At 42.8% G+C, this 27849-nt stretch overlaps 1 protein-coding gene across 4 annotated transcripts in view; it reads left to right on the top strand.

Moving 5' to 3' along the window:
- SCHIP1 (schwannomin interacting protein 1) overlaps positions 1-27849 on the top strand; it is a 126153-nt gene that overhangs the window by 96123 nt on the left and 2181 nt on the right. For all 4 annotated transcript variants that reach the window (XM_046003260.1, XM_046003259.1, XM_046003262.1 and 1 more), the window contains 5 exons: positions 2204-2322; positions 20584-20701; positions 21636-21833; positions 22792-22915; positions 25279-25372. In XM_046003260.1, coding sequence (XP_045859216.1) covers positions 2204-2322; positions 20584-20701; positions 21636-21833; positions 22792-22915; positions 25279-25372 — 653 coding nt within the window. The remainder of the gene's footprint in view (positions 1-2203; positions 2323-20583; positions 20702-21635; positions 21834-22791; positions 22916-25278; positions 25373-27849) is intronic.

Below are 27849 nucleotides of genomic sequence, written 5' to 3'. Positions count from 1 at the left end.
ACACACACACACACGCACGCACGCACACACGCACGCTGTAGTTCTTCAGTATGACACAGCTCCTTTGGTACATGCCAAAATGGAGGGCTATCCAAATAAATAGATACAATCAATAAGTGTGAGAGTGGAAAGAATGCTATGGTTTCCAAGAATTAAAAAATGTTAGAGAAAAGGAGAGCAGAGATGAGCTGTCCTTGAACTAGAAGTTCACAAACCGATTAAAACCAAGCATCTGCTGGGACGCCTGGGTGGCTCATTTGGTTAAGCGTCTTCCTTCGGCTCGGGTCATGATCCCAGGGTCCTGGGATCGAGCCCCACGTTGGGCTCTCTGCTCAGCGGGGAGTCTGCTTCTCCCTCTGCTCTTCTACCTGCTGGTGCTCGCTCTCATTCTCTCTCTCTCTCTTTCAAATAAATAAATAATATTTAAAAAAATAAATATCCACTGGTGGAGCCTGGGGTGTGTATTTTACACTTGACCTTAGCCAAAAGACCAAGACGCTATGGGAGTGTGTATTTTAAATTCTGATGCAAACTGTGGAAGCCGGCTGCTGAGAACCACTATCTCAACCGCCCTGTGTGGTCATATATATATTTTTTTTAATATTTTATTTATTTATTTGACAGAGAGATTACAAGCAGGCAGAGAGGCAGGCAGAGAGAGAGGGAGGGAAGCAGGCTCCCCGCTGAGCAGAGAGCCCTATGTGGGGCTTGATCCCAGGACCCTGAGACCATGACCTGAGCTGAAGGCAGAGGCTCAACCCACTGAGCCACCCAAGTGCCCCCGGTCATATATTTTATTCTGCTCTGTTGACTATGGTATCCCACTAGCCCCCTAGGGCTGCGGACCTCATGTCATGCAGCTAGTGTGACTGAGGAGTTGAACCTTTAATTAATTAATTTTTAATCTAAATGTAAATAGCCACATGTGGTTAATAACCACCACGTTACAGCAGCCTTAACCTATAGTACACTGCCTTCACTTGGGAGTGGAAAGAGGCCGCTTTGAGCCCACCCTTCTAAAGGGTTTTGTGCTTCACCGCTAACACTGTGATGCTCAGATGATGGCTCAGAACTTTCACATGTAACTTCTGGGTACTGTGGCCACAGCTGTGGCTCCGGAACCTCCTTCGGGGAGAGTCAAGGGCCATCCTGCCTTCCCTAGCCACGCTCAGTCGCAGGCGCTGCATTGGGTAAGATCATATGCTCATCGTCTTCAGCTCAAAACATCCGACGGTGCTTCTCTCATCCTCCATCATCCCGCAGAACAGAAAACCAAGCTCTCGTTCTCACCCCAGGATTTCTAACTCATTATGTTTGTTTTTGTAGTTGTTTTATTTTTAACTAAGGAAACCATTTCTAATCTTCTCCCCTGTTGTTTAAAGGGTATAAAAGTTCAGCATGGTGAGTTTTTATGGGACTTTTATGGGAAGCCAAGTGTTGTAAACATATCCAAATTATCACAGTAGTGTCGTTTCCCACATTCTTTTGCTCTGCACACCGACCTGACTTCCCTTCGAAATATGAAACAGATGCGCCCAATTAGAATCCTCCCGCTATCCCAGGCCCTGTGTTAGGGTGTGAACCCGGTGAGATCAGGAGAACTCCTGAACAGACTGCCAAGACTGTAAGCTAGGTGCAGGCAGGGGCTGCGGTCCTCCAGCCTGGGCTGGGTTCCACATCGTAATGTGACACCTGCCATCTCCTAGAGGCCTGGTGCATGTTGGCTGAATGAATTCACATTTTTGCAATGGAGAAAGTGGGCTGAGGGGACGATATACAGAAGAGAGAAGACAAGACCCAGGGAAAGGCCACATTTGGCATAAAGGTGATTTGATTTGGGGCAAAGTGCTTGTCCCCCACGACTCTTCTCTTACCTGCTGTCATGTCTAGCAGGTAGGAAGAAGAAAGATTGCAGCACCCCAAAATCTAGTTCTCTTCTGGTGACGACCTTTTAGTACCACCATGGCGATTTCCCAGACCGTGATCATGAAAGGCTCTGAAGGACTGAAATTGCTTCCGTAGGTGAAGCCAGGAAAGACTGGGTGTGTTTCAGGCCTTGGTAATTCACGTGCTCCTGTGCCGTGGACTCTGGGTTTGCTGTTTCCTCTGAGGTTGCGGTTCTGAGAAACTTAGCAATTGGACAGTCTGTGGTTCTGATGTATCTGCCTGCTTATCAGCACTTTTTATTTTCCTGAAATTTTAGGCACAGAAAAATGAGAGAGAATCTATCCGACAGAAGTTGGCACTTGGAAGTTTCTTTGATGATGGCCCAGGAATTTATACCAGCTGTAGCAAAAGTGGGAAGCCAAGCCTTTCCTCCCGGTGAGTGTTCTTTTGAGTTGATTTTCTGATATGTCCCTAATGGATTTTGCATTCCGACCATACGTTTAATAAAAGATATCTTTTAAACCCTTGAGTGTTTTTCCCCCATAGTACTACACCTTTATTTGGATTCTAGACAGCCCCCTCTCCACTTGTTGGGTTTGCTTTTTGCTTTTTAGTTTTCACCCAGCCACTTGAGGTCATATTTCTATATTTCAGTTTTTCTCCCCTAAGCACAATTCTGATTTTGCACTGTGATGAGAGAATCAAGCCACACTCTTAATCAAGCCAGCTAATGCTGAGAGAAGTGTGGCAAACCACCAGAATTCCCATTAAGCAGTCCCAAAGCATCCCCAACCCCCGACACATTTGATTGAAATGAATACTGGTAACTGAGAAATACAATTCCCACTTTGATCATTCGATGTTTATTACAGTACTTAACCTGTCCTCCAGGCATTTTTCCTTTATCTTAATTTATTTCAGATTATCATTGCTCATTTATTGTAATTTATTTCAGGAAACCACTGATCATTTGCATAGCTTTTAATTCCAGTTAAAACATATTAAAATTATCATTTTACCTAGAAAACAAGGCTATAGGCTGGAGATTCCCAAACTTTAATATGCACATGAATCACTCCCTATATAAAATACGCTCATATTTACCATGTTAAGCCAGGGGTAGGAGACGCATGATAACGTTCATGCATTTATTCAACCAACAGATCTCCACTCTCTCCTTCCTGTGATGCCCAGAATTAGACACTTTAGTGTCTATTTAAATCTATTCTATCTGGCTTTCAGTAAGCCTTGTATTTCAGTCTCTTCCTTAGAGACTCCTCTGAATCAGCGAAAGTCAGAAAGCACACACACGCTCTCATATATGCACATACAGGGGTCACCGCTGGGACTTCATACGTGGGGACAGAAGTGGCGGAATCCCAGCGTCTCCTCCTCGGCCGGGTGCCAGCTGTGTCTCCTAGGATTCCCTCACTTTTCTCACGTGTCATTCCAGAGCTGGAAGGCCAGCCTTCCCTTCGAAGGAAAGCATCTCCTTCCCTTCCCAGTAGGATGTGGCAGGGGGAGCTCTGGGTACCAGCAAACTGGGGATTAACCCCAGTCAGTTTCTGATTTTGAGACTTTAACAGTTTCGTTGTACCATGCCTCAGTCTTTGGAAGATGAGGGTATTTGACCACATAGATCTCTATTGCTTTTCTCTAATATTCCCCAAGGCACCAAAAGGTCTTCTTCTAGAAGCCTCATCTCTCTGCTCAGCTAAGTCACATTCATCTGGCCCAAATGGGAGGTTTTGTTTTTAAAATCAAAGTCATACACACACACACACACACACACACACACACGTAAGACTCTGAAAATAGCATTAACAATAACTACAAGATGTATAATAACAACACAAAATACAAGTTACAGTCCCCTGTCCCGTCTGTCTCTCTCGTCCCACTCTCCAGAAATGATGACTCTCAACTCCTTCGCTGTTTCTTCTGGTAATTTACCTATACATCTCTAAGTAGAATGCTTATTCTCTTAGTCTTTACATAACCATTTACGGACTACCAACTATAGAAAATGGCGATTCACATCTTTTACAGACATGTCACAGTAACTCCCCGTATTCTCCCTTTATAATTATTTCATAATTTGTTGTCAAATAATGGTCGATTGTTTACATTAGTAAGATCGTCAGTTCTTTACACTGAACCATGTAATAAACGGATTACTTGAGAAGCATCATTGTTTGTCTTGCAATGAAGACCGCCGCATTTTTCCCATTGCCGGGGCATGGTTTTGGCTGCTGCATCACCTTCCACTGTGTGAGTGTGTCACACTTCATTCAGCCCCTCTTTGGACTGTAGGCACTGAGTCATTTCAGAGTTGTTTTGCTCTTGTAAGCAGTGCTGCTCATAAACACTCTTGACCATGTCTCCTGCTGTCCATGCGCAAGTGCTTGTCTTTGGTGCACACCTAGGAACAGAACTACGAGAAAAGTACGTGAATGTTCACATCAGGAAGATAATGCCGGACATGTTACCCTGCTACCGGCAAGGTTGCCGGAATCCTGTGGATCCGTAGTCTTTCTCACATTTTTGTTAATTAAATAGGTATTAAATAATATTTCACTGTGTTTATTAGCCATCTTTGCTTCCCCTTCTGTGAAATGTCAGTTTCAGTCTTACGTCCAAATTTCTATCCGATTCTTTATGCTTTTTAAAATTGTTTTATCAACGTCCTTTCATTGTGATACTCATCCTTAATCTGGTGTATGTATTGCAGAAGTCTCTTCCCAGGCTGCAGCCTGTCTTTTCACTTCCTCCCTATGTCTTCTATGCAAGCTTTCATAGTCCATGCTTTCTGTATCTCGTCCAGAAAATCTTTGACCCCAAGATCCAAAAGACATTAACCTAGATTTCCTACCAAGAGTTGAAAGTGACTTCCTAAAGTCCGTAATCAATCAGGTGTTGGTTTCTTGATATGGTTATGGAGGCGATGTCTGACTTTATCTTTTTCCATTTACATGACCATTTTTTCCATCCTGTTGATTAGACAATCCCTCTTTTACTCACTGATCTGACAGACCACTTCTGTATATATGAAACATAAGTGGGAATACATTCTGTTTCATTGGTTAGTGTTTCCATCCCTGCACCAACACCATGCAGCCTTAATTACTGTAGCCTCAAAGTAAGCCCTAAAATCTGGACAGGCAGGCAAGTCCCTCTCCTCTTTTTCTTCAGATGTGTGCTACCTGTTCTTGCTTTTGTATTCCTCCATATCAACTTTAAGTCATCTAATCAAGTTCAACAAAGTATTCTCTTGGGATTTTGACTAGAATTGTACTGAATCTATAGATCAATCCAGGGAAGAATGCATTTCCACAATATTGTATATCCTACCCATCAACTCAGCCTTTCTCTCCTTTATTTGATGTAATTGAATATCTCTAAATAAAGTTCATAATTTCTCATTTAGAGAGATTATACATCCTTTGTTTTATTTATTTCTAGATACTTGGCATTCTGGTATAATTATAAGTTCTCTTTGATAATGCATTCTCATTGTTTTGCTGCTGGTGAACAGAAATGCAGCTTCATTTTTATACCAGTCTTAAATACACCCACTTTGTTATAGTGTTCCTACTATTTGTCTGTCCTCCTGTTACTTCTAATAAAGTTGTCTGTAATCATTTGGGATTTTTAAATACTATCATCTGAAAAATAGCACCTTTACTTATTGCTTTCCAGTCCTCATGTATCTGGTTTTTTTCTTTTATTACATGGTTAGGGCCCTGATAAAAAATGGTAGTAGTTGGAATCTTTAGCTCATTTCTTATATTAAATGAGTACTTCTAGTGTTTCCTCATTTCGGATGATATTAATTTTAGGTTTTCCTTAATGTTTCTCTTTATGAGTTAATTATGTTCCCTTATATTCATAATTTATAAAGAATTTTCACCATGAATAGGTATGTAACTATCATAAGCTTCTTCGGCATCTGTTGAGATCATTATATGATTACCTTGCTAATGTATTAATGAATTACAGGTATAGATTTTTAAAATATTAAACAATCCTTGCATACCTAAGATAAAGCAGAATTGGTTGGATTTTTTCAGACACTATGAATTTTATTTATAATATTTTGTTTAGGATTATTACACTTATATTCATGAGTGACATGGTCTGCTGTATTCTTTTCCTACAGTATTTTTTTCTTGTTTTTATATCAGGGCAGTGCTGGCTTAAAAATTAGTTGGCTACTATTCCTTCTTCCATAATGTCTAAGAAAAGTCTGCATAATATTAGAATATGCTACTTCTCACCTGTATAAATCAGGCCTGTTATTTTCTTTGTGTGTTTTCTCTAACTGCTTCCAGTTTTTAGATGGTGTTAAGGTTGTACAGGCTTCTTATTTCTTCTTAGATCACTTCTGGTGGGTTGTATTTTTCTAAGGATTTGTCCCATTTTGTTTAAGTTTTCAAAAATTTTTGAAATGATGCTTTCTCATTTTACAGTGGGTATTAATTATAGGTATATTGTTTAAAATGTTTTCTTCTGATTTCTACATTGTCCATGGTTTTTTCTGAGTTTATTTTTGTTTGTTTCAATTTCTGCCCATCAGCAATTATAATGTAAAATGCTAAATGCTGTAAGTGAACTCCACGGTTGGGGCTTGGTGACATACATTGTTTCCTCTGAGAGACCTTCCCTGACCACCCAAGTAAAAAGTAAACACCCAACATACCTATCATTTTCTCTCCTCTTACCCCGCTTGTCCTCTTACCCTAATTTGCTTTTCTTTGTGGTCCTTATCACTACCTGATATTGTATTACATATAGTTTTTCTTTTTTTTGATTCATTCTTTGTCTAGTACTCCAAGAGAGTCCATATTTTATTCTCCACTATAACTGTGGATTGAATAATGCCTAATAAGGGGATGCCTGGGTGGCTCCGTCCGTTAAGCAACTGACTCTTGATTTCGGCTCAGGTCATGATTTCAGGGTCCTGGATTCGAGCCCTGTGTCAGGCTCCATGCTTAGTGGGGAGTCTGCTTGCGGATTCTCTCTCTCCCTCTCCCCAATCCCCCTGCTCACGTGCACTCTCTTGCTCTCGCAAATAAATAAATAAACCTTTAAAATAATAAAAATAATTAGTACCTAATACATCGTCACTAAAGATTTGCTGAATTAAGGAATGGTGAACTTCCCCTTAGAATGGTTAGATTAAAATGCGACTATTTCATTAGGGTGCCTCCAAATAAAAGTGTGTAAAGCTCTTTTCTTTTGGATTCTAAGTTGCCACAGACGACTCTCCAACCTCAACCTGAGGAGTTTTAAGCCTGGCTGCCAGTATTTTAAGACTCTAGCAGGGAAGTGGTTGAAGGTTCAACATGTAGAATGTTGTTTATTCCTTTGGTGTCAGAAAAGGCCCTCAGTTTGTTACTTCAGCTGTGTCTGAGTATGTCCCATTTCCGAGCTCCTCTGGTTCAACTTCTCAAGGCAGTAAACTTCCTCGTTCCGCCAGGCCACAGGCAGACAGGGCAGATAGAGGGTCCGAGCAGTCCTCTCGGTTGTTCCGTCAGTCTTTCTTTGGGTGCAGCCCCCGCCCACTCCCCGGCCTGCAGACGTACCCGAGCATACCGGGGACTCTACAGCGCACACCCACGTGCTTCCTCCACCAGTCTTCCCTACATGTACCCAGCGAACTGAAATGTTAAGTCAAATACTTCTCACCAACCTGCATTTTATCTTCCAACGTTTCATCACACTCTCTTGTGTGCTCTTGTCTCCTTTTCCACTTTCTTCACCCCTGGAGGTTTATGCCTTCTTTCTTCCCTTAATATTATTTTACCAGGATTTTAGAAGAGAAACTAGGCAAATACCTGTGTTCGAAGTGCCATGTTGAACTTGAAGTCTCATGAAGGTTTGGGCCAGATGGCTTCCCGGGGAATGGTTTTCATTATTTCTAATAGCAGAAGTGTCTCCTCAAATTAAATCCTGTGCAGAAACCCTGTGTACAAAGCCACACTGTCCTCCTGTGGTCCGGGAAGACTGGAAGAAGAGAGTTTGGGATACCCCTGCCCAGAAAATGGCCCCCTGTCTTTTCCCCTCAGGGCCGCTCTGCATCTTCCCCATTCAGCCCACCTCCCCAGGCCCTCATGGGAGGGCCTCCCCCCAGCACTCCCTACATCCCCCCCAGAGCCCACACGAAACTCTTCAGGCAGAACCAAATCTGAAAGTCACTGAGTCATCTACCGCCGGTGGAGACAGAGCTGTCGAAACACATGGATCCCACAGTAGCTCATAACAAGCTCTGCTTGTTGACTCGCCATAAGGAAGATTATTTATATTCTGTTTCTTCAGATGTTTTCATCTCCACGTTCTGGGATGAGATCATCCTCTGTGAGAACACAGTGACTTTTTGGGTACCCTTTAGGATGATGGCTAATGACAAGACTTAATGTTTCTAAGAAATATCACTTTCTCCCTGTAAATGGAAAGTCTGCACAGACTAACCGTCATTTCCCCCTTGTCAGTAATAATGTAAGAGAAAAGCCTCAGGAAATGTTCAGTTGCAATTTTGTAACCCACATTCACCATCCCTATTAGAATTAATTTTTTTCTAATATATTACAATCCCCAAAATTCTTCATTGAGCTGGAAATACCTCACCTCTTACTTACAAAAGGACTTGAGGGACGTTAGAACTTGTAAGTCCATTAACGTGGTGCTCCAGAATGCACCGGAGTACATATGCTGAATTATTAAGTCAACAGAACCAGGTAAATCTTTTTTGGCTGTATGACTCCAAAGAGCTCAGTGCTCAATTTTAACTGAGGCTGAGGACTTAAAATTAATTGGCCAAGCAATTAATTCTGAAGAGCTAAGCTTATTTTTAAGACAAGACGGCCCCAAGGAAGTGGGACCTTTGGCAAAACCATGGAGTTCTATTTATGTATGAAGGTGCATTTACCTGTAAAAATTAACTTCATCCACACTGTGTGAGATATTCTGAAGTAACATGAGGGTCTTCTGGGAAGACATGTATGAGCAGCTCCTGTGAGTTTAAGTGCCTCCGAGTTGCCCTTTGGGTTTCAACCCCACTGAATTTTTCTAATTGGTGCTGTCTTCCAAAGCACTTTTTAAAAGAGTGACAAGCTGTTAAATGTAAGTGAGCCTTACAATAATCCCGTAAAGACATTTCATGGCGAATACTACAGCAAAAGAATTTTTGATATTGCTTCATAACTCAACTAATTAAATTTGACTTACACTGAAATACAGCAAATATAGGAAGCGCCATTTTTTTCTTCAAAATGTGCTAATCCGCACATAATCAGCCTTTTCGAACTGAGACTGTATGACCTTTGTTATTTTTCCCTGCTTAGAAAAGTTTCAGCGAAAGCTTAAAAGGAAAGGAGAAAAGTGAATTATCTACTCTACTTTTGAAATAGATTTCTAAGAAATATTCAGTGTAGTCATCTTCAAAAAAAAATACTCATTTTCTCTTATTACTGGTATCATACTTTCCTATAAAATACGTTTTCATTGACCAAATTAAGCTCGAATCACTGGTATATTTTGGAATCGGAGTTGATACAGCTCAGTGTTATTGAAGGACCGGGAGCTGGTGTGGCTGCTGTGAGAGTACAGAGCTGTCATTAGTAAGAGACAATGGGGAAACCTTTCCTTTTTCAGACATTACAACCTGATCTGACGTTGTGGAGAAGACGTTTGCGGCCTTCTCCGTTCTCCTTGCCTCGGACAACCATAAAATAAACCTGATTCTTCCTCTCTTCTTACCTGACCCCTAGACAGATTTTTATTTATACACATATAAATATAAATACAGTCTTTTTCATAAAGTACGCAGCAGGAGGTTGTAACCCAGAAGAGGCTATATACCCTTTTCTCTAAATACTGTAAATATTATGAAACACAGAAATTCCCCAGAGAGCTTTTGAGCAGCTGGTTTGAATAATGATTACTGTTCACGCATCTCAACCATTCCAGCATCCCCAAATCAGAGCCCACTTCTTTGTTATTCTTACAGGTTTCTTGGTGTTTTGTGTTTGGGCTGGGGATGGAGGCCCTAGAGGCACCCGGTCCAGGGAGTTGTACCAACTGGACAGATAACAGTGATCAAGAGAGCCTTTTTTTTTTTTAAGATTTTATTTATTTATTTGACAGAGATCACAAGCAGGCAGAGACGGAAGCAGAGTGGAGGGGGGAGCAGGCTCCCTGCTGAGCAGAGAGCCCAATACCAGGCTCGATCCCAAAACCCTAGGATCATGACCTGAGCCAAAGGCAGAGGCTTTAACCCACTGAGTCACCCAGGCGCCCCTCAAGAGAGCCTTTTAAAGAAACTGGATTCACAAGAGCTTTGGATATGAGGAACTGGGACTCTGTATATATAATCTGCCACAGAATCCCAAGTTGAACCAGTATCATTTTGCTAGGAAAGCAAATTGCCCTTTTGTCTCTAACAGTAATAATTTTTGCATTATTTCCTTGAGAAGGAAGCAGCGTAATCCTATATATCCAGCATGGGTGGAGGAAAGAGGTTATCCCATTTCAATGCAATGAAATTTGCTTTCTGTGGCCTCTTTCTGGAAGTAATAGGTACATACTGTAGCAGCAACCTATTTATAACATGCAACATATCTTTTAAACGTTGTATTAATCTCATACACGTGTACCAATAATTTTCTTGGGAAACCCTTCATGTAAGTAATTCCAAGATACATGTCATTGTAAATGGTAGTTTACAAATTATTTTTTTATACTGTTTGAAAAACGGTTAGGCAATCCACGGGAAACCTATCATTTTTTTATGTCCTCCTCCAAGGGTTAGCTCTACAATTCTAAAACACCACCATTTTAGAAGTAAAGCAAGATTTGAAGTGGATCTTTTGAGGCTTCGTAAGATTAAAATGGCAAAACAAATTTAATTATGTAAGCAATTCTTCTCTCTCACAAACCTGAAAGAAAAGCAAAATGGTATTTGTGAAATTTTCTTTGTCTAATAAATAGCCTCACTTTACAATAATGCCAATGACCCCAGTTTAATTAGGTGCAATTAATTTTGTGCGAGCGAAAGTTGACATCTTGCTAGAGGCATAACCAGCTGTACCCTGTCTTATGAATTTTTTTATTATCACCAATGAGAATTCAATTGTCGGAGCTATTGCAAAAGGGTGGGAGGCAGGGAGGAAAAGGCCACAGGGCTGCATTTTATATTTAAAAATGGCTCCAGTGGACAGCTAAATGTTTAATTAAAAGAGCTTCTAGGAATGATTTTTCATTGGCACTCATCTCTGACAAGTCATCATGACTTTATTACTGTGGTTCGCACTCCCTTTGGACAGTGTTCCCATACATGTGTCTGGACACATGCAGCTCAAATGAAGACCAGGCTCCTCTGAGAGTTCACAAAAGCTCCGCTGCCACGAGGAAACACTCCCACTGTCCGCGAGTGAGCCGTGTCACCTGGAGGTCTAACACAGTCCTTTGTTCAGTCTTGTAAAATTTCTGTGCCCCTCACATTGTTCTCGTCCAGATTATCACAGGCATTAAAAACCCATGGGAAAAAAAAAAACCCATGGAAGATATTTTGCAAACCCACTGCGAATGGAATAGTGACACACGTCTCCTTAACACTTAGAGTTTTTATTTTAGCAATTGAAAGAAGCCTTCTGGACTTATTTGGATATATACTTTTATATTATCTGTATCTTGTACGTATTAAAAAGAAGAAGAAGAAAATGTAAAACATGTTGGTTAAGATAGTCCAAAACCCTCTTCATGTTCAGAACCCAACTCTCCATTTAACTAACAACTTTGCCTCCGAGTTGTCAGCCTTCACTTTTCTGCACAGTGACGCCCTCTATGCCACCAGGAGATGCTGGGTGCCACCTTCCAAGCCGCCGGCCTTTTTCTGCGGGTTTGGATGCTGGAGCTTTGTTGTTCTTACCAGAAGGCACAGCCACCTGAGCTACCGGATCCCACCTCTTCACGAGTTCTCCTCAGCTGGCTAGTCGGCCAAAGGGGGTGACTGCTCAGTGAAACAGCATGCCACCAGCCACCCGAGTGGCCGAGGCTGTGAGACACCCGACTTTAAAGATGGCAAAATATGAACCACCACGCTTCATAGACTCAATGAAATTCAGTAGCTCTGCATTCTTTTGAATGACTGCATGTAATTCAAATGACCACAAAAAGTCATGAAAAAGAATGTCTTTGAGATAAAGCTTACTCTGCAACCACACCTTGGTGGTCGCCAGCTGTTTTTAAACATGAATACACAGAGTGGTGAGAGCAGGGTTCAGTGTACAGCAGAGTAAAAGAATTGGCACTTGAGATCGTCACCAGATCTAGTCATACCCCTCGAAACCAGGCACAGGCACTGACTCTCCAGTTGCCATGTCTTTACCCCTGGCACGTGAACGTTGTCCTCGGTCCAGAAGCAGCAAGCATTTGCTCATCTCCAGCAGCTGAAATTCATCAGCAGGCCAGACAAATATAAGTTGGAACCCTGGGCTGAGAGGAGTAAATCAGCAGGCTGGCTTTAAAAACACAGACGCCTAAATGTATATCAGTTACTTCTGAGTCTATAATGTACAGCAGATCCGGGGGTGGGGGGGTTTGAGTAGAGAACGGGGTTGAGACTGGGCCTGGAAGGGATGTCAACAGTTGAATAAAAGAGTCCATCTCCAGAAATGTTCGCTTAAAAGAAGATGGTTCCTGCTGCCCTCCGAGAGGATCTCCCGCCCCCAGACCCCCTGCCAAAACCAAAAGGCCAGCCTGACTCATACGTGAGTCAGGCTCCCTGCATAGCCACCGTCTGAGTCAGACACACAGCCATCCTCTTCCAGCTGTCAAACATTTCATCCTCCTCACCTTTCCTCCAACACGCAAGTGCTAATCAGCTCACCCATTTTCTCTTTTTCCCTTTTTAATTCCTGTTAAATGCCCACACATGGCAACTCAGAGGAGCTCCGAAGAAATTCAAAGTCAAGGAATTTCTTCCACCAAAAAAGATCTAGGTGTATATCCTGCCATTTTTTTTCTATGCATACTATATCTTCACATTTCTGTTTACAAAATTGGAATCACACTATACCTACTGTTTTACAGCCTGATTTTTTTCTTCACTTAATAGCATATCGGGAACATTTGCCCATGTTCCTAGCTCTTCTTCTATCATATGTAGTTCTACGAGCTGTATAATGGTCATTGTATTTCACCAAACATACTTAATCAATCTCTTACTGTTGGACATTGGACTTGTTTCCAGTTTTTGTTTTGTTTTGTTTTGCTTTGCTTTCTTTGTTCATCTTTTTTTCTTCCATTCATGAGTTTATTCTATCCTTCTTAAAGTGCCATTGCCTCTCAAAACAGACTCTTCTAGAGTAAAATACCAGCTTTGTGACTTGTGCAATTTAACCTCTGAGCCCTCATTTCCTCATATGTAAAATGAGGGTCATGCTATCTACTATAGTGAATCTGGGGGGTAGAGGTAATACATATGAAGTGCGTAATGCATAGTAGATGATCCAAAATGGTAACTCGTGGGACGCCTGTGTGGCTCAGTTGGTAAAACGTGTGACTCTTGATTTCAACTCAGGTCATGATCTCAGAGTTCTGAGATCAAACCCTGCATCAGGCTCCGTGCTGGGCATGGAACCTGCTTAGGATTCTCTCTCTTCCTCTCCCTCTGCCCTGCCCTTCCCACACTCTCTCCCTCTCTAAAAAGAGAGAGAGAGAAAACAAAAATAACTCTTTTTTATTTCAGAATGTAAATTGCTTAGAAATCATTTGGCTTTGATTAAGGTGAAAGTAGACCATATTTGGTACCTAAGAGACATGACTGTTTTATTCCGTTGTTATTCCAGTATCAGAAGCCTCATTCTGATCTTCAATTCGTGGTAGAAAATATTTCGGATGAAATGCATTTTTCAACATTAAGATACTGTAATTCCAAATTTAATTACACGTAAGCGGTCATTAGTGAAGAAACTAGACACTGGTGTGAAATTAGAACCAACAGCTGTCTGGGGAATGCAAGTATTTATAGCTCTTCGGAGAACTGAGTGAGGATATAGGGGCTGTGACGCTTCACCGAAGAAAAGCTGGTGAAGGCCACTTCCCCTTTTCTATCAGTTTCTTATGTGGTGAGAAGATTCTGTGGCTGTGTCGTGTTGGATGGCCTCCAGCCATCATGGGAACATGTACAGATGGAAGGTCCAGAACTAGCCTGAGAAAAGGAACAGAAAAAGAAATTATGTGCAAGATTAGGAGAAAAAAAAAAAAAAAACCCCTAGAGAGGGCCACTCACACCCCAGCCACCTTTGGAGCTGCCTTCCTCAGCTTTCGCAGAGGAAGACAAATGTCTGAGTCTTGTAAGATGTGGGATCAGGGTGGGACATAGAGAGACATGGTGTCATCTTTTTTCCCTAGTTGTCTCTGTGGCATGGAATTTGGAGCTACCATGAACTTCTCTGGGCACATGCCTGCCAGAGGGTAGGCTTTCCCATCTCTCCTGCTTTTATCCCCACTGCTCCCCCACCGCTCAAATCCCTGAAGACCTCCCTTCTGCAGTTCCCTGCTCAGTCTCCCTTCTTGGTTAACACCTTATTTACTAATGGATGTCTACGCCGTAAAAGTATTCTTTCCTCATATAAGAAGTAAAGAGATAGATAGATAGATAGATAGATAGATAGATAGATAGATAGGGAGTATCTACTACATGTTTTTCAAGTTCTCTCTGATGCTCTTCATATTCCACATTTCTATTTGTACGCTACGATTTGATGATCCAAGTATTTGGTACATGTTAAAAAGACCTGATTTCTGTTTATGGTTCAACTACTAACTATGCATCCACTTAACAGAGGGATTATGACCTATAAATGCATTCAGGGGTCAGCAAGAAACATAAATGAGTGAAGAAGCCTAGATACAAGGCAATAGGGAGTAGCGGAGACTGTAGCAAACTAGAAACTGTATGCCCTGGCCAAAATGGACAGCGGCTGCTCAGCACCAGCCTGTTGGTACCATGGAGTTTGCAGAGAAGGTATTACCTGATCCTCAGATGAATGAGTGAAGAGGATACCAGTTAAACAGCCCTTCTGTAGTATAAAAAGTCATTTATTGTACTTTTGGGGTGGGGGGTGAGATCTGCTGGACCAGCCATATTCACACTGGTTATGTAAATACCAGCCTTTTCTAAAAATCCAATAAATGGTCATCCCATGCACTACACACCACTTAGCAAAAGAAATGAACACAATCCCACTCAAGTAAAAATAAGAATAGCATTCTACTGAAATAGCATTTTAGAATAATATTTTCACAATAACAGATACTGGGTAGCAGAAGAGGAAGGGGTCAGAGTGTGGGGACGGGAAAAGCCTTTTATCATGGAGCAGCAGCACCTCACTTTAACCCCCCTTGGCACAGTCTGTAGAGACACCAGCGCACAGTTAGGACCTCTGGAGCTTACCAAAACCTCAATTGTCTCCACATTCCTTCTTCATGACAAATCCTTAGAAAAATGAAATGTGTTTACAGCTACCCTTGGGTAATTGCAACCCAGATTTTATATTCCTTCTCTTTTAAAAGTTTCATGAAACAAAAAAAGATATATGATAAAAATGAGTGATTATTTATTATGTATAAAGTCTTTGAATAATGCATCATAGATCCATTAAAATAGATGGGAATAACATTTTAAAGGCCCAGTCACAAACGAGTTGGGGATATTGAGCGACAAATGAGAGAGCGGGGCCAGTGGCTCTCACAGCCACTCCAGCTGTGGATAGAAGATGAGCAAGGCACATTTGAAATCCATAAGCATATGGGTAGTTCCTTCTCACTCCGCTTCTTGAGGAAAACCAAACAATTGCCTTAGAATGATAAACACGTGCAGGAGGTATAAGCACGCTACAATTATATTACCAGACACACAGGCGAGATCTAATAAATCTAGACCTGAGGTTAAGTGTAGTGGGGGGAAGGGCCCTAGATTCAAGAACCAGAGGTTCAGCCTGTGGTCTCTTCTTTGTGACCTTGTACCAGTTATTTGTTACCACAATGATGATGTATAATCCAAAAACCCCCCTTATCAGTGGCATACAATAATAAACATTGATTTCTGCTTGGGAGCCTCTAGGTTGGCCAAGCAGTTCTACTGATCAAAGCTGGGCTCCGATGGGCTTACTCGTGTCTGCAGTCCCCCCCATTTGGTGAGGGGTCTTTTCCGCCAAGCTCTCTCGTGCATTTGGGGCTTCAGTGGGACAACTGCTAATCGAGCTCTGTGCTGTGAAGTCACTCATCTGCCAGCAGGCAAGCCTGGACTTGTCCTGAGGGCAGTGGCAGGGCTTCCTGAGAGGGAGACTCAGGCGTCCTTTAATTAAATGGCACATAGGCGTCCTGTTGGCAAGACGTGTCAGAGACCAGCCCAGGGGTAGGGAAATAGACTCCAGCTCTTGATGGGAGAAGCTGCCCTTCACATTACGGAGGGGGCAGGTGCAGGGAGGGAAGAATCAGGACCATTTTTATAAATCAGGCTGTTACGGGTCTAGGGAGCTTTTGTGACTTCTCTGAGTAACTGTCACCTTGCCTGTTATCACAGGTGGTCGTACAGCCCATCAAGGGAATACAAGCGAACATCATTTTAAACTCTAATTGAGTGCAACAGTTCAAGTGAAGTTAACTAAGGGACGATGTAGGGGGTAAAAACCACAGACTTTTCAACGTTTCTGTGTAGACACCAGTGTTCTACGCTGGTGCAGGGAGATAGCTGTTTCTAAAATCAGAAAACACCAAGTAGTTCTGGGGTTCAGAACTGGCCTCAGAACAGCCCACTCCCAGTCACCTCAAACCAAGGCCAGGGCCAAAGGCCAGATTCACAGTGGCTACCGCCCTACTAGAAGTCACCGCAGACTTTAGGATCATCGATCACATTGTTTCTCTCAGAGAATAAACTGGCCTTGTCCTTATATTTTGAAAGGAAGTATTATCTTTATACCAGATTATATTATCACTTGACTAGGTTTTTGAGATACCGTCCTCTTAGTAGTTAAAAGCCTTCCACCTCCACCATCCTTTCGGTGTTGTACGTATTTTAATAATAATACCTCCAGTGATGGTAGTTGGAAGTCAGCACGGGTGTTTTACAAGTAAAGGTGTTCCTTGCCTTGAAAGCCAAGCAGACGTTGTCACTGAACGCCCTCTCGACTAAATGCCTTCCTGCTGCTAGCCAGTAGGCACTGTCACTAAGGAAGCCCCTCCACTCACACTGAGATGCCTAGAGGACATATTTAGTCTTTGTGTCTTCATATTTCTGAGCATTCTCAATCTGGAACACCCTCTGCTCAGGTCCTGGGGCTCCCTCAGTAACCCTGGGCTGCGGTGTGGTTTTTCACTGCCTCGTGGTCCATAAAGAGAAGTGGTTTCCTGGATAACCAGGACACAGACCTTTCAGCTCCAATACCGACAGGCAAGGTAGACACCAGGCAGCGTTTTGCATGCAACACTGTAGTAAATGCCCCTCAAAACATCAAGCAGCCTTGACTTGGATGCCTTAAATTATATAAATTAGATATATATTATAAATTATATAAATTAAATTACATAAATTAAATAATTAAAAGATGAGGATTACATTTCATTTTCCTCTCTGATGATGCTTGGGAGATCCAGGCAAATTGGACCCCTGGCGGCTCGGATTTTGCAAGACTGGTAGCTGGGATCTCAGTGAGGCCAGGTGGCCTATAGCTCAAGGGACAGAGGCCCGGGACTGCAGGCTGCAGGAAGGAGCCTCAGAAGAGCCGTGCTTCCCCCAGGCGGGAAGGGGTGCAGAAGAAAGCTTTTCATTTCTTGACCCTGTGACACAGAGGCCTTCGAGAGCACCGGGTGGCCCCACTCACCCCTCAGCCGGGCTGCTGCTCGAGATCTGTGATTGAGTTTCCCCAAAGCCGTCTCCATCTTAAAACCTGCTTAAAGGCTAAAGGCAAACAAATCCTTCTTGAAACCTGAGTCCATTTTAAGATGTCTTTACTAAAACCCCCTCTGAACCATTAGCTGTTATGTCATAATTTCCTTTTCCTGAGAGTAACATTCTTGGTGATTACTGCTATAAGGAATTATAAGTCTCAGCCTGTAAGAAGCTCTGCTCAGTTTCCCACGGTGATAATGTGCTAGTAAGGCGATTTTCTGAATTTCTACCTGAGGTGTTTTTTCATTTCATTCTGACTACTAAATCTTCCCCCCTCCTTTCTTTTTCTTTGCCTTTCCTGAGTTAGAAATGCTGTATGGTTTGGTTGATTGAGGCCTGAGTTGATCCTTAGCACAAAGGTCAGTTGGGGGCAGAACAACAGCATTTATGATCAGACTTTCTTCAGAATGAAAATAGATATCCCTGGGTGATTTAAACCTTATTTTGTAATGGTATCACAGGTTTTTTGTTTGTTTGTTTTTTAATAATCTGTGCCTCCAGTGCCGGACATGTCTTTTCAAGACTTTAGCAGCTTGGCAAATAGAAAATGCTACATACTCCTAGATTCAAATTAAGTTTAATTTAAAATGACTTTTTACTTTTAAAATACGCTTTTAATGTGTTTTTTTTTAATTTGCAGTTTTACTTCCCATTATTTCCTAATCCATATATCTTGAGTTTTAGATTAAAAATGGGTTGATTGGAGGGGGTGGTTGACAAACTACAGATAATTAATTTTAAAACTTAATTTATCTGGGATCAAAGGGTAACCTGAATATATTAGATTTCTCCAGGAAAAAACAAAAATTCCAATGGAAGAAAATTAAAAGGCAATAAATTCTAGCTCAGTAGAAGTCCAAGCTGCCTAATAGTTTAAGACAACTTGAGGACATTCTGTCAGAACTACTCAAGGCCAGCCGAGGTATTCAAGTAAGTGACTTTAGCGGTCCCTTCACAAAGCCGCATCACTTTTAAAATTCTGTATTCCTTTGTCTGGGAGTTCAGAAAGTAGAAAAAGGAGGACTGTGAATATGTACAGAGTACCTACCCTGTGCCTAGCTCTGAACGATTTTCATCCTTCCAACAAAACATGGGATTATTCACCCCATTTTACTGATGAGGAAACTGAAGTTCTTAAGAGGTTAAGTAATGAGCCCAGAGAAAGAAGTGAGGATTCAGAACCTGAGTCCTACTGACTCCAAGCCCCCTGAGCTGATCACAGTAGAACATGTCCCTTCCGTGCCTAGCCAGGGCTTGGCTCCTGGTCTACAGAGGAGGACAGGCAGGGAACAGAAGCAACCTGCTGAGAGAGAAGGCTACCTTTCCCTACCGGACTTTTAGTAATTCCAGAAGTTACCAACAGGTGGCAGTACATACACATAACTGTGACGGTGTCTGCTTTAAATGGGTAGATTTTCTTTTTCTGGGTTCCCTATAATTGTCAAAGAATCATTTTCTGTGAGTCGTCTGAGTAATTTATACAAGGCATCCCTACCCACTGGAATAAAAAAAGATACTAATGTCAACTATCAGATGAGTTGCTCTTTGCATTTCTCTCTGTGACAGTAATAAAGCCGCCAGAGCAATTCAGTGTTGGCTTCCTACCCCTGGCTTGGACAAGTCTCCTTATGGTCCCTTGCTGCTGAGGGGTCTCCTATGCTGACACACAGACTGGGATTACTGGGGAGGCTTGAAAAATTACTTTTTTAGGGACACCTGGGTGGCTCAGTTGTTAAGCGTCTGCCTTTGGCTCAGGTCATGATCCCAGAGTCTTGGGATAGAGTCCCAGATCGGGCTCCCTGCTCCTTGCGAAGCGGACTTCTCCCTCTCCCACTCCCCGTGTTCCCTCTCTTGCTGTCTCTCTTTCTGTCAATGAAATGAATAAATGAAATCTTTAAAAGAAAAAAAGAAAAATTACTTCGTTAAAAAGTCTTCAAACGCAAACAGTATTTTGAAATGTGTTCAATTTAAAAAAAAGTTTAGGACAGAGAGTTGTATCCGTGGTCCACCTTGTGTGGCGCAGACACACAGCCGGGTGACCCTCTGTGGCCACCTCTCCAGCACTCGTGCGCCAGGCACTCTGCTGTGTTCCAAGGTTGTGCCTCTCTGACTGGGTTCAGGGTTTCCTTAGGTTTCTCTAGGGTGAACCTGTGGTGTGTTTTTTTAATAACATAAATGAACTTCCTTGGTTGGCTTTTGGCAACTTGCTCAAAGCATAGCTTTACCTCAGACAACCCCATTCTGTCTATTTGCGGGGGGGGGGGGGGGGCTGGGGGCTGTCTTTCTTCAGAGAGCTCTGCTCTAGTGAGCTTCTTTGAATTGTCCCCATGGGACAGGACCTGAGATGACCGCAGGCTGAGGACCCCATTCATCTTTATCAACAGGAATGTAAACTCAGTGACTCCACATGTGTTTATTATGTACCAACCATGTGTTTGGTATTGTGCCAGGGGCTATTCTATGTAGCCTGAAATTATCTTTCCCTTAACATGAAATTGGTGTGAAAAAAAATGATATTAGCAAAAGTTAGCATTTTATCTTTTATCAACTTATGAACTCATTAAGTTTTCACTGTTGTCCTTTAGTTATCATGGGTAAGTTGGGACTGACATTGGTCACCAACTTCTCCTTGCGAACAGCACTTAAGATTGCTTTCCATTAACAAAGCCAGACAGTTGTAACGCGTGCTCCCAGATAACAAACAGTTAAGCAGAACGGCTGTCCTGCTTGCTTCCACGCAGGCTACAGAGTGGGATGAACCTGCAGATATGTTTTGTCAACGACAGCGGCAGTGATAAGGACAGCGATGCTGATGACAGTAAGACGGAAACCAGCCTGGACACCCCCTTGTCTCCCATGGTGAGTCCAAAGCCACCAAAGCTCTGTGTATGTGCCTTCCTGGTCATTTAGCTTCTTTTTTCTCATTCGTCAGGAAAAAACAAAACATGGCAGAGATGAAAAAAGAAATGTCTCGTGCCATTTCTTGACACAGCACGCTCCTAAAATTTGACAATGAAGAATCAAAGCTGTGATACAAGGACACATAAACTCTGCTAAAGTTAGCAACTACTTTCATATTGAACCATGAGAGAGCTCACCTAGGCTCTATGTCCTTCTCCATGGGGCTGAGAAATATTAAGTGCAGACCAGCAGTGGGACGGAAAGGTGGGGGCGGGGTCCGGGTGAGGATGGGAACGTTAGCACACAGGGACATTCCTCGGAGAAACCAGTGAGATGATGTGTATAAAACATTCCCAGCTCATTCCTTGCATACATATTGCAAAGGATGGCTTAATGATCCTGGGAGCTTATTGCTGGAATCCTTTACTCTCTGTGACGGCTTTATCACCTTTCTTACCAGAGAACAACCAACAGGAAACCATGTTGGTCCATGAGTGCAGGGCAACATCAGAATTTCACTAGATACCTGAGGTCCTGTCCACTCCAGAGAACAACACGCTGCCTTAGCCCTGGGTTAAATATTTTGCTATGTCTGATCCCTTCAGGAAATTTTGAGACCTAGAACCAAAGGGACATCTCGAGTTTATCATAAGCAGATTCTCCCTGTTGTTATGTGACTCTGCTAAAATCAGAGTCTGTTCTTGGCACTGAAGAAATAAACCCTCTGCTTTAATGTTAACCTGAGATTCGTATAGACCAAGTCAAGTAGCGAGTCACGTTGATGGAGGGCAGTCTCTCAGCCACTCTGGGGGGGCCCAGGGACTTGGGTAGCCCATCTCCAAAGATGGCGCCTGACACAGAAAACTCAGGGCTGCTCTTTTTCCCTTCACAGAGCAAACAGAGTTCTTCCTATTCTGATAGAGACACTACAGAAGAGGAATCCGAATCCCTGGATGACATGGATTTCCTCACAAGGCAAAAGAAATTGCAAGCTGAAGCCAAAATGGCCCTCGCCATGGCCAAACCAATGGCCAAAATGCAAGTAGAAGTGGAAAAACAGAACAGGAAAAAGTCTCCCGTCGCTGATCTCGTAAGCAGGAGACACTGAAATGCCAGCGAGTGTTTGGTGGCTAAAATGGTTGCCGCGGTCCCAGTTCTTTCCCAGAGTTATGCAAACTTGGGTTTCTACAAGGCAGTTTGTAAAAAGTACTGTCATTGAGAAATATTTAAGTTCGTTTCTTTTTCCTTTCCTACTGAAAGATTCATAAGCAACAGATTACATGAAAGTAAACTCTGTTCTGGATTCACATCCATATTCAATGGATAGATTCATAATCTATTCATTCATAGATAATCTGGATTCAAATATCTGCTATATTTCTTAGAGTGATATTAGCTGTCAGGGGAATACTTTAATGTCATTAAAACAGTACTGGTTTAGAACCTACTGGTTGTGGCAAACTCACTATCGCTGTGGCCGTCATTCCCACGTTTCAGTGAAGACAGTATGGCATAATGGATAAGAGCCCTGGGCTTTGAAGGTCACCTCTGCCATTAACTTGCTGTGGGACTCCAAGCAAGGTACTGAAGTCTCAGTTTTGTCATCTATAAAATGGGAATAGTTACACCAGTGTGAGAGCACGATTGTGAGAATTCAGTGAACACAGCATTCAAAGCGCACAGCACAGAGCTTGTAACATGGTGCAGATGGATAGAGAGCTGAGATTATTAATTTTATCCATGTCATTGGTATTCCTGGAGCTCCCTCGTCATTCATTTGTGGACATGATCACTGACTCGTAGTTGTCATGGCCTGTGTTCAAGACCAGTCTGATAGCTTTTGATTAGTGTCGCATTTTGATGCCAGAAGGGTTTTGGACAACATGGTGTGTGGGGCTGGGGTGGGGAGCTCGCACTGGGAAATGCTCTGGAGCACAGGCCCTGAACGGAAGCGGGTGAGAGCAGATCTGTCAGGAGAAGAGTGGGTCTTGTTCTCCGTGCCGTGGCTGCTCAGGTCATACCTCCATTTCTTCCTTCTGTATCTTCAGCTGCCACACATGCCTCATATAAGCGAATGCCTGATGAAAAGAAGTTTAAAGCCCACCGACCTGCGGGACATGACTCTCGGGCAGCTACAAGTGATAGTCAACGATCTCCATTCCCAGATAGAAAGTAAGTGTGCGGGGTGCTTGGAAATGGGGAGTCAGATGTGAAATATCGTGGGATAGTACTACCTCCTCGATTCACTTCCTTTGTTCCTTTCCTTGGGTTCCTCCTGCGTGCCGCAAGAGAAGGAAGAGGATCACAAGGCTCTGTTTTTGTTTTTTTACCGTAAAGTGTTCAGAAATTTCAAGAATTATTCAAGGTTCACAGAGGTGAGAGGTCCTCTTTATTCATCTCAGACCCCCAGCGCCGAGCACGATGTGTGTATTTGGCTCGCAGCATCGGTTTCTAGCCTACCATTTGGTAGTTATGGGTCATTAATTATGCAATTATACCCTCAACTGTACTTGTGTATCTGTTCATTTTGGGTCATCAAATCAGATTCAGCTTATTTTGTGGGACTCCAGGTGGGGAAAATTTGTATGACCGATTTGTGACAATTACAGGTTGACAAATTATGGGCCTTCCCTCCTGCCCCTGGAATAAAGAAGGGCCTCCAACAGAAGCGTGCCGAGTAGATGGCAGATGAGAGGTGCTCACTTAGGTGCCTGGTTACGCAGAGAAGGGCAGCTGGTTGCTCAGCCCAGTGACAGAGAGAACACAGAACATACCCACTTGGGCAGTGTGGTTAGTCCAGCTGAACCCATGTGCCCTCCAACCTTTGGAACATAAGATTCTATAAAATCCTGTGAACTTAAGATTGAAAACCACCTAAGAGACCAACCAAACGCATTCACCTACTAACTATAAAGAAGCACTTAAGAGCCAGCCAAGAAATGTGTACACGGACTGAATGTTTCAATAAGATTTTATTTATGGGGCACCTGAGTTGCTCAGTCAATTAAGTGTCCGACTCTTGATTTCGGCTCCGTGCATGGAGTCTGCTTGAGATTCTCTCTTTCCCTCTCCACTCCCCTCAACTTGCATACTCTCTCCTTTAAAAAAAAAAAATGTATTATTTGTTTAGGTATGAAGAAAGTATTGTGGTTATGGTAACTTAGAAAAAGAGAGCCCTGTCCTTAAAGATACATACTGAAACATTTACAGATGAAATGATATCATGTCTGAATTTGCTTTAAAATAACCTAGTAAGAGAAGGGGAGATAGATGTGTCGAGATGGGCCATGAGCTGATCGTTTTGGAAGCTGGTTGGATGCATGGGGCATGGGGATTCATTGAATCAATCTCTTTGCTTTTGTATTAGTTTGAAAATTTCCAGACCAAAAAGTGAAAAACTTCACGTGGGGAAAAAATTTCCATGCACTATGTGGGTCCTCTACTGAGTGCTAGTATAAAAAGCAACTGTACTGGAATTAAGAAAAAAAAATTTTAACTACCCTAGAAACATACTGAAAAAATAGAATTGGACATATTCAGAGTTAATTTAATATGTTCAGTATTGTTTTAAAATCAAGGGAACATATTTGACATTCTAATTAAGAAACCATAGATTCACAGAGTTGTTTTTTTTTAAATTCTACTACATTTTAATTTTAGTTGAGAGTAAATTACTAGGACTGTAATTCTTTCAAGGCCCGAAAAGGCTTTCTGATATTTTACCACTCAAACATCTTCCTTCGACTTCTAAATACTAAAATTATCATCTAACTCTTTTCGGTAGTAGATGAATTTAGACCTCTTTGTATGATTTTTTCCCCTCCCTTTTTAAAATTGGAAACTAATCTGAACTAAAGGCAGATCAATGCATCATTTGAAGTCAGGATTTCTAAAAGCACTTCCAAGGAGAACTGAGCGGAAGACCTCCTTCCTTTCCTTTGTTTCTGGGCCTAGAGCTCTTGCTGCTAAATGGACACTATGGTGCATGTGTCCTTGCATCCAGACCTAAAAGCTTCGATCTAAGGGTTAAAAATATGAGAGCCCCTTGCTTGTTCCTATTTTTCAGGAACAGGAGCCAAATTCACCCAGTGCACTGACTTCAGGAGGATTAGAAATGTTTCTATCTACATATGTTTTATTCCCAGTATAAATCCTAAGGAATCTTCTCCTTGGTACTCATTCGGAGATTTCAAGGTCTTACGCATCTGGCTTTCGCTTATCTTGAGACAGGACATAGATATTGCTGAGAACAGCCTTCGCTGTTATTTTCGTGATTTTCCTAACAGCTAACGATTTCTTTTCCCACTTTAATGTGACTGTCACTGGAAGTACTACCTACTTTACCCCTTTTCTTCCAACACTTCTGTAATTATGCCAGCTAGTCTTGTTCTCAAACCGAGGACTTCTCCTGGGCTGTGGAAGGCTAACGTAAGAATTCTAAATCTTAGCCAGAGTAACTTGTGCAATGGTCCATATAGCGGCTGACTTCGATGCGATCGTATCCATTTGTAAATGCCCCCCTTTCTTCGCTCCAGGCTTGAATGAAGAGTTGGTCCAGCTGCTCCTCATCCGAGACGAGCTGCACACAGAGCAAGACGCCATGCTGGTGGACATAGAGGACCTGACCAGGTCAGTGAGGCTCACCCTTGCCAAAGAAGGAAAGAAGCCCAGGGTGGTCTGAGTTGAAGAATTAAGGCTCTAGAGAACGCCTTCCCCTTACTTCCATGAGTAACTCACCTCATCTCTGCTGGGGTCAGCTGTCTAGATGGAGAGGAAGTGGCTAAAACTCCTTTCCAAAGACACTGCTTAAACACACACACACACACACACACACACACACACACACACACACGCATTGCTTTTTCCACAGCCGTCCTCCCAGTACATTAGGATTTCTCATAACCACCACCTCCTCCCCCACCACCCGGAAATCAGGTCAGCAGTTCTGGACCAGGACGACTTTCTCCTGGAGGACTGTCCCCCTGGGCAGCCAACCCAAAGCCATTCCACGCTGGCCCACATCCAGCACACAAGCAGCCGTGCAGTGGGTGTCATAGGGTGTCATTTGGTGCTCTGTGACCCAGATCTCACCCGCACCTGCCATGTCCAGAAGGCAGGGACCCTGACGTCCTTCCACAGCACGAGAGCCACCAGATTGGTCTCGCTGTGGGGGACACTCCAGGACCTGAGTCTCCAGCAGGGCCTGGCTCCAAGCACCCCTCTAAACAGAGGAAAGAACGTTGCCTCCCCTGCACCAGGAGACGGAAATGAGGCTAAGGCCAGTCAAGATCTGGCATTTCTTAGCAGTTCTCTTTGTAGGAAAGCCTATCCCCATTAGTATATAAAGTCTGGGAAATACCGTGAGCATGCGCATGATCTCATATAGACTTTGCTACCTTTTCTGAAACAGTACACGTGAAGTCTTTAAACCAAGAGGAAATAACTACTATTAATCCCAGAAATGGGATTCAGAGAGTAGAAGGCTCCCCAAGGAGAGAAAGAACACCGCTTCTCACAATAACCTAAGGAATTAACCACATGATCCAGAACCATCCAAGAGAAACTTTGAAAATACAAGTAGGGAAAATGCGCTTAGCACCTCCCACAGGACCTCTTCTCAAGGTGTAATGCTAACTAAATTATTTTTCTAAATTCAGTGTTATAAAAACAGTTTGGGTAGCAAAATAAATGCTACAGAACGGTTTAGGCTTTTTTCTTTTAAAAAAAAAAAAAAGAGCTATGGGTAGTGGTCTGTGTTGTGTGGGGGTATTATAGTGCCTCACCCCTAACGAAAAACAAAAAGCCGGAAGGCCTCATACCTTCTTAGTATATTCGCCTGTATCTAAAATATCACAGTAACACTCACATAATATTACTGCCTTCCACTCATGTCTCCAGGCACTGCCCCAACAACTATAAGACACATCCTTTTTTTTTTTTTAGTCAAAGAGATTTGTGTATAGGTATCAGGATGATGGGAAATCACTAGTGAAATCAAAGACCAAAACCTGCATCTTCGAAAAAAATAGGTGAACTCTTTTGTAAATTCCGTGACTTGCCTGCGACAGCAAAGACCTTTTCTCAAAGCAGCACTGGCATTCCTCAACACCGGTGGGGACACTGGTGAGAAGCTCCCCTCTCCTCTCGGAGTGTTAAGCTGGTACTTAGGTTTGGTGCAATCATGGGAAACAGGGCAGGCAGAACCACGGGATGAAAAGGAGGAGAGTTACTAATTTAATGGTGCTAGAGGAAGCCTTTAAAGTGGAGGAGGTGGGGAGAAGTTCTTGTGTCCACTCCTGGCTGCAAACGGTCACTTTGCTCCTGGGGGGATCTGAGGGTATGTAAACATAGCAAAGTCAGAATTTTGCAGCCAGATCCCAGAAGGCAGAGGCAATCGGCTGGGAAGTTCTGTTCACCTGTTCCCTTTCCCTGTCCAGTAGAGAGTGAGACATTCTGCCATTCCAGGTGTCAATGGGGACGAGTGGTTCTCAATTTGGGCTGCTCATTGAAATCACCTGGGGATTTATAAACTGCTGATACCTGGGTCCCACGGTCAAAGATCCTGATTTAATGATTCTGTGGGGTGGCCTGGGTATTCGGATTTTTTTTTAACTCTCCAGGTGATTCCAAAGCAGAGCCGAATTTGAGATGCACTGGCTTCAGTAACACCTCTTTAGAAAAGTGTTCCCTGACGCCCCCGCCCCGGCCCCCAAGACTGGGGTAGGACCCTCTTTGTGTTCCTGGCCACATGGCATCCCTTCCATGTGGAGCCCGATCATATTGTGTTACATCGCCTGCTCTTTCTCCTTACTCACTGCTCACAACCCCCGCTGCTCTAAAGCAGAGGCCAGGCCATTTTCATTCTCCCCTGTGTCCCCAGAGCCTAGGACAGGGCCTGCCAGGCACAGGTCCTCGGTAATGACAGTCGCTAAAAAAGGAGTTCTTGTGGGGTTTGAGTCAAACAAATGCTAATAAGGACTTTCATATAAATAGTTGATGAGAACCTTTTAGTTTTATGGACTAAAACCCTTTCCTTCCTTTGTTTAAAATGTTAATGAAATCCGTGCTTGTATGTATGTCTCAGGATAATACCCAGCTTTCAATAT

Source organism: Meles meles, chromosome 4 (assembly GCF_922984935.1).
Source record: "Meles meles chromosome 4, mMelMel3.1 paternal haplotype, whole genome shotgun sequence".
Taxonomy (NCBI): domain Eukaryota; kingdom Metazoa; phylum Chordata; class Mammalia; order Carnivora; family Mustelidae; genus Meles; species Meles meles.
Note: the sequence above shows the minus strand (reverse complement) of the source record. Positions and strands in the feature narration are given on the sequence as shown.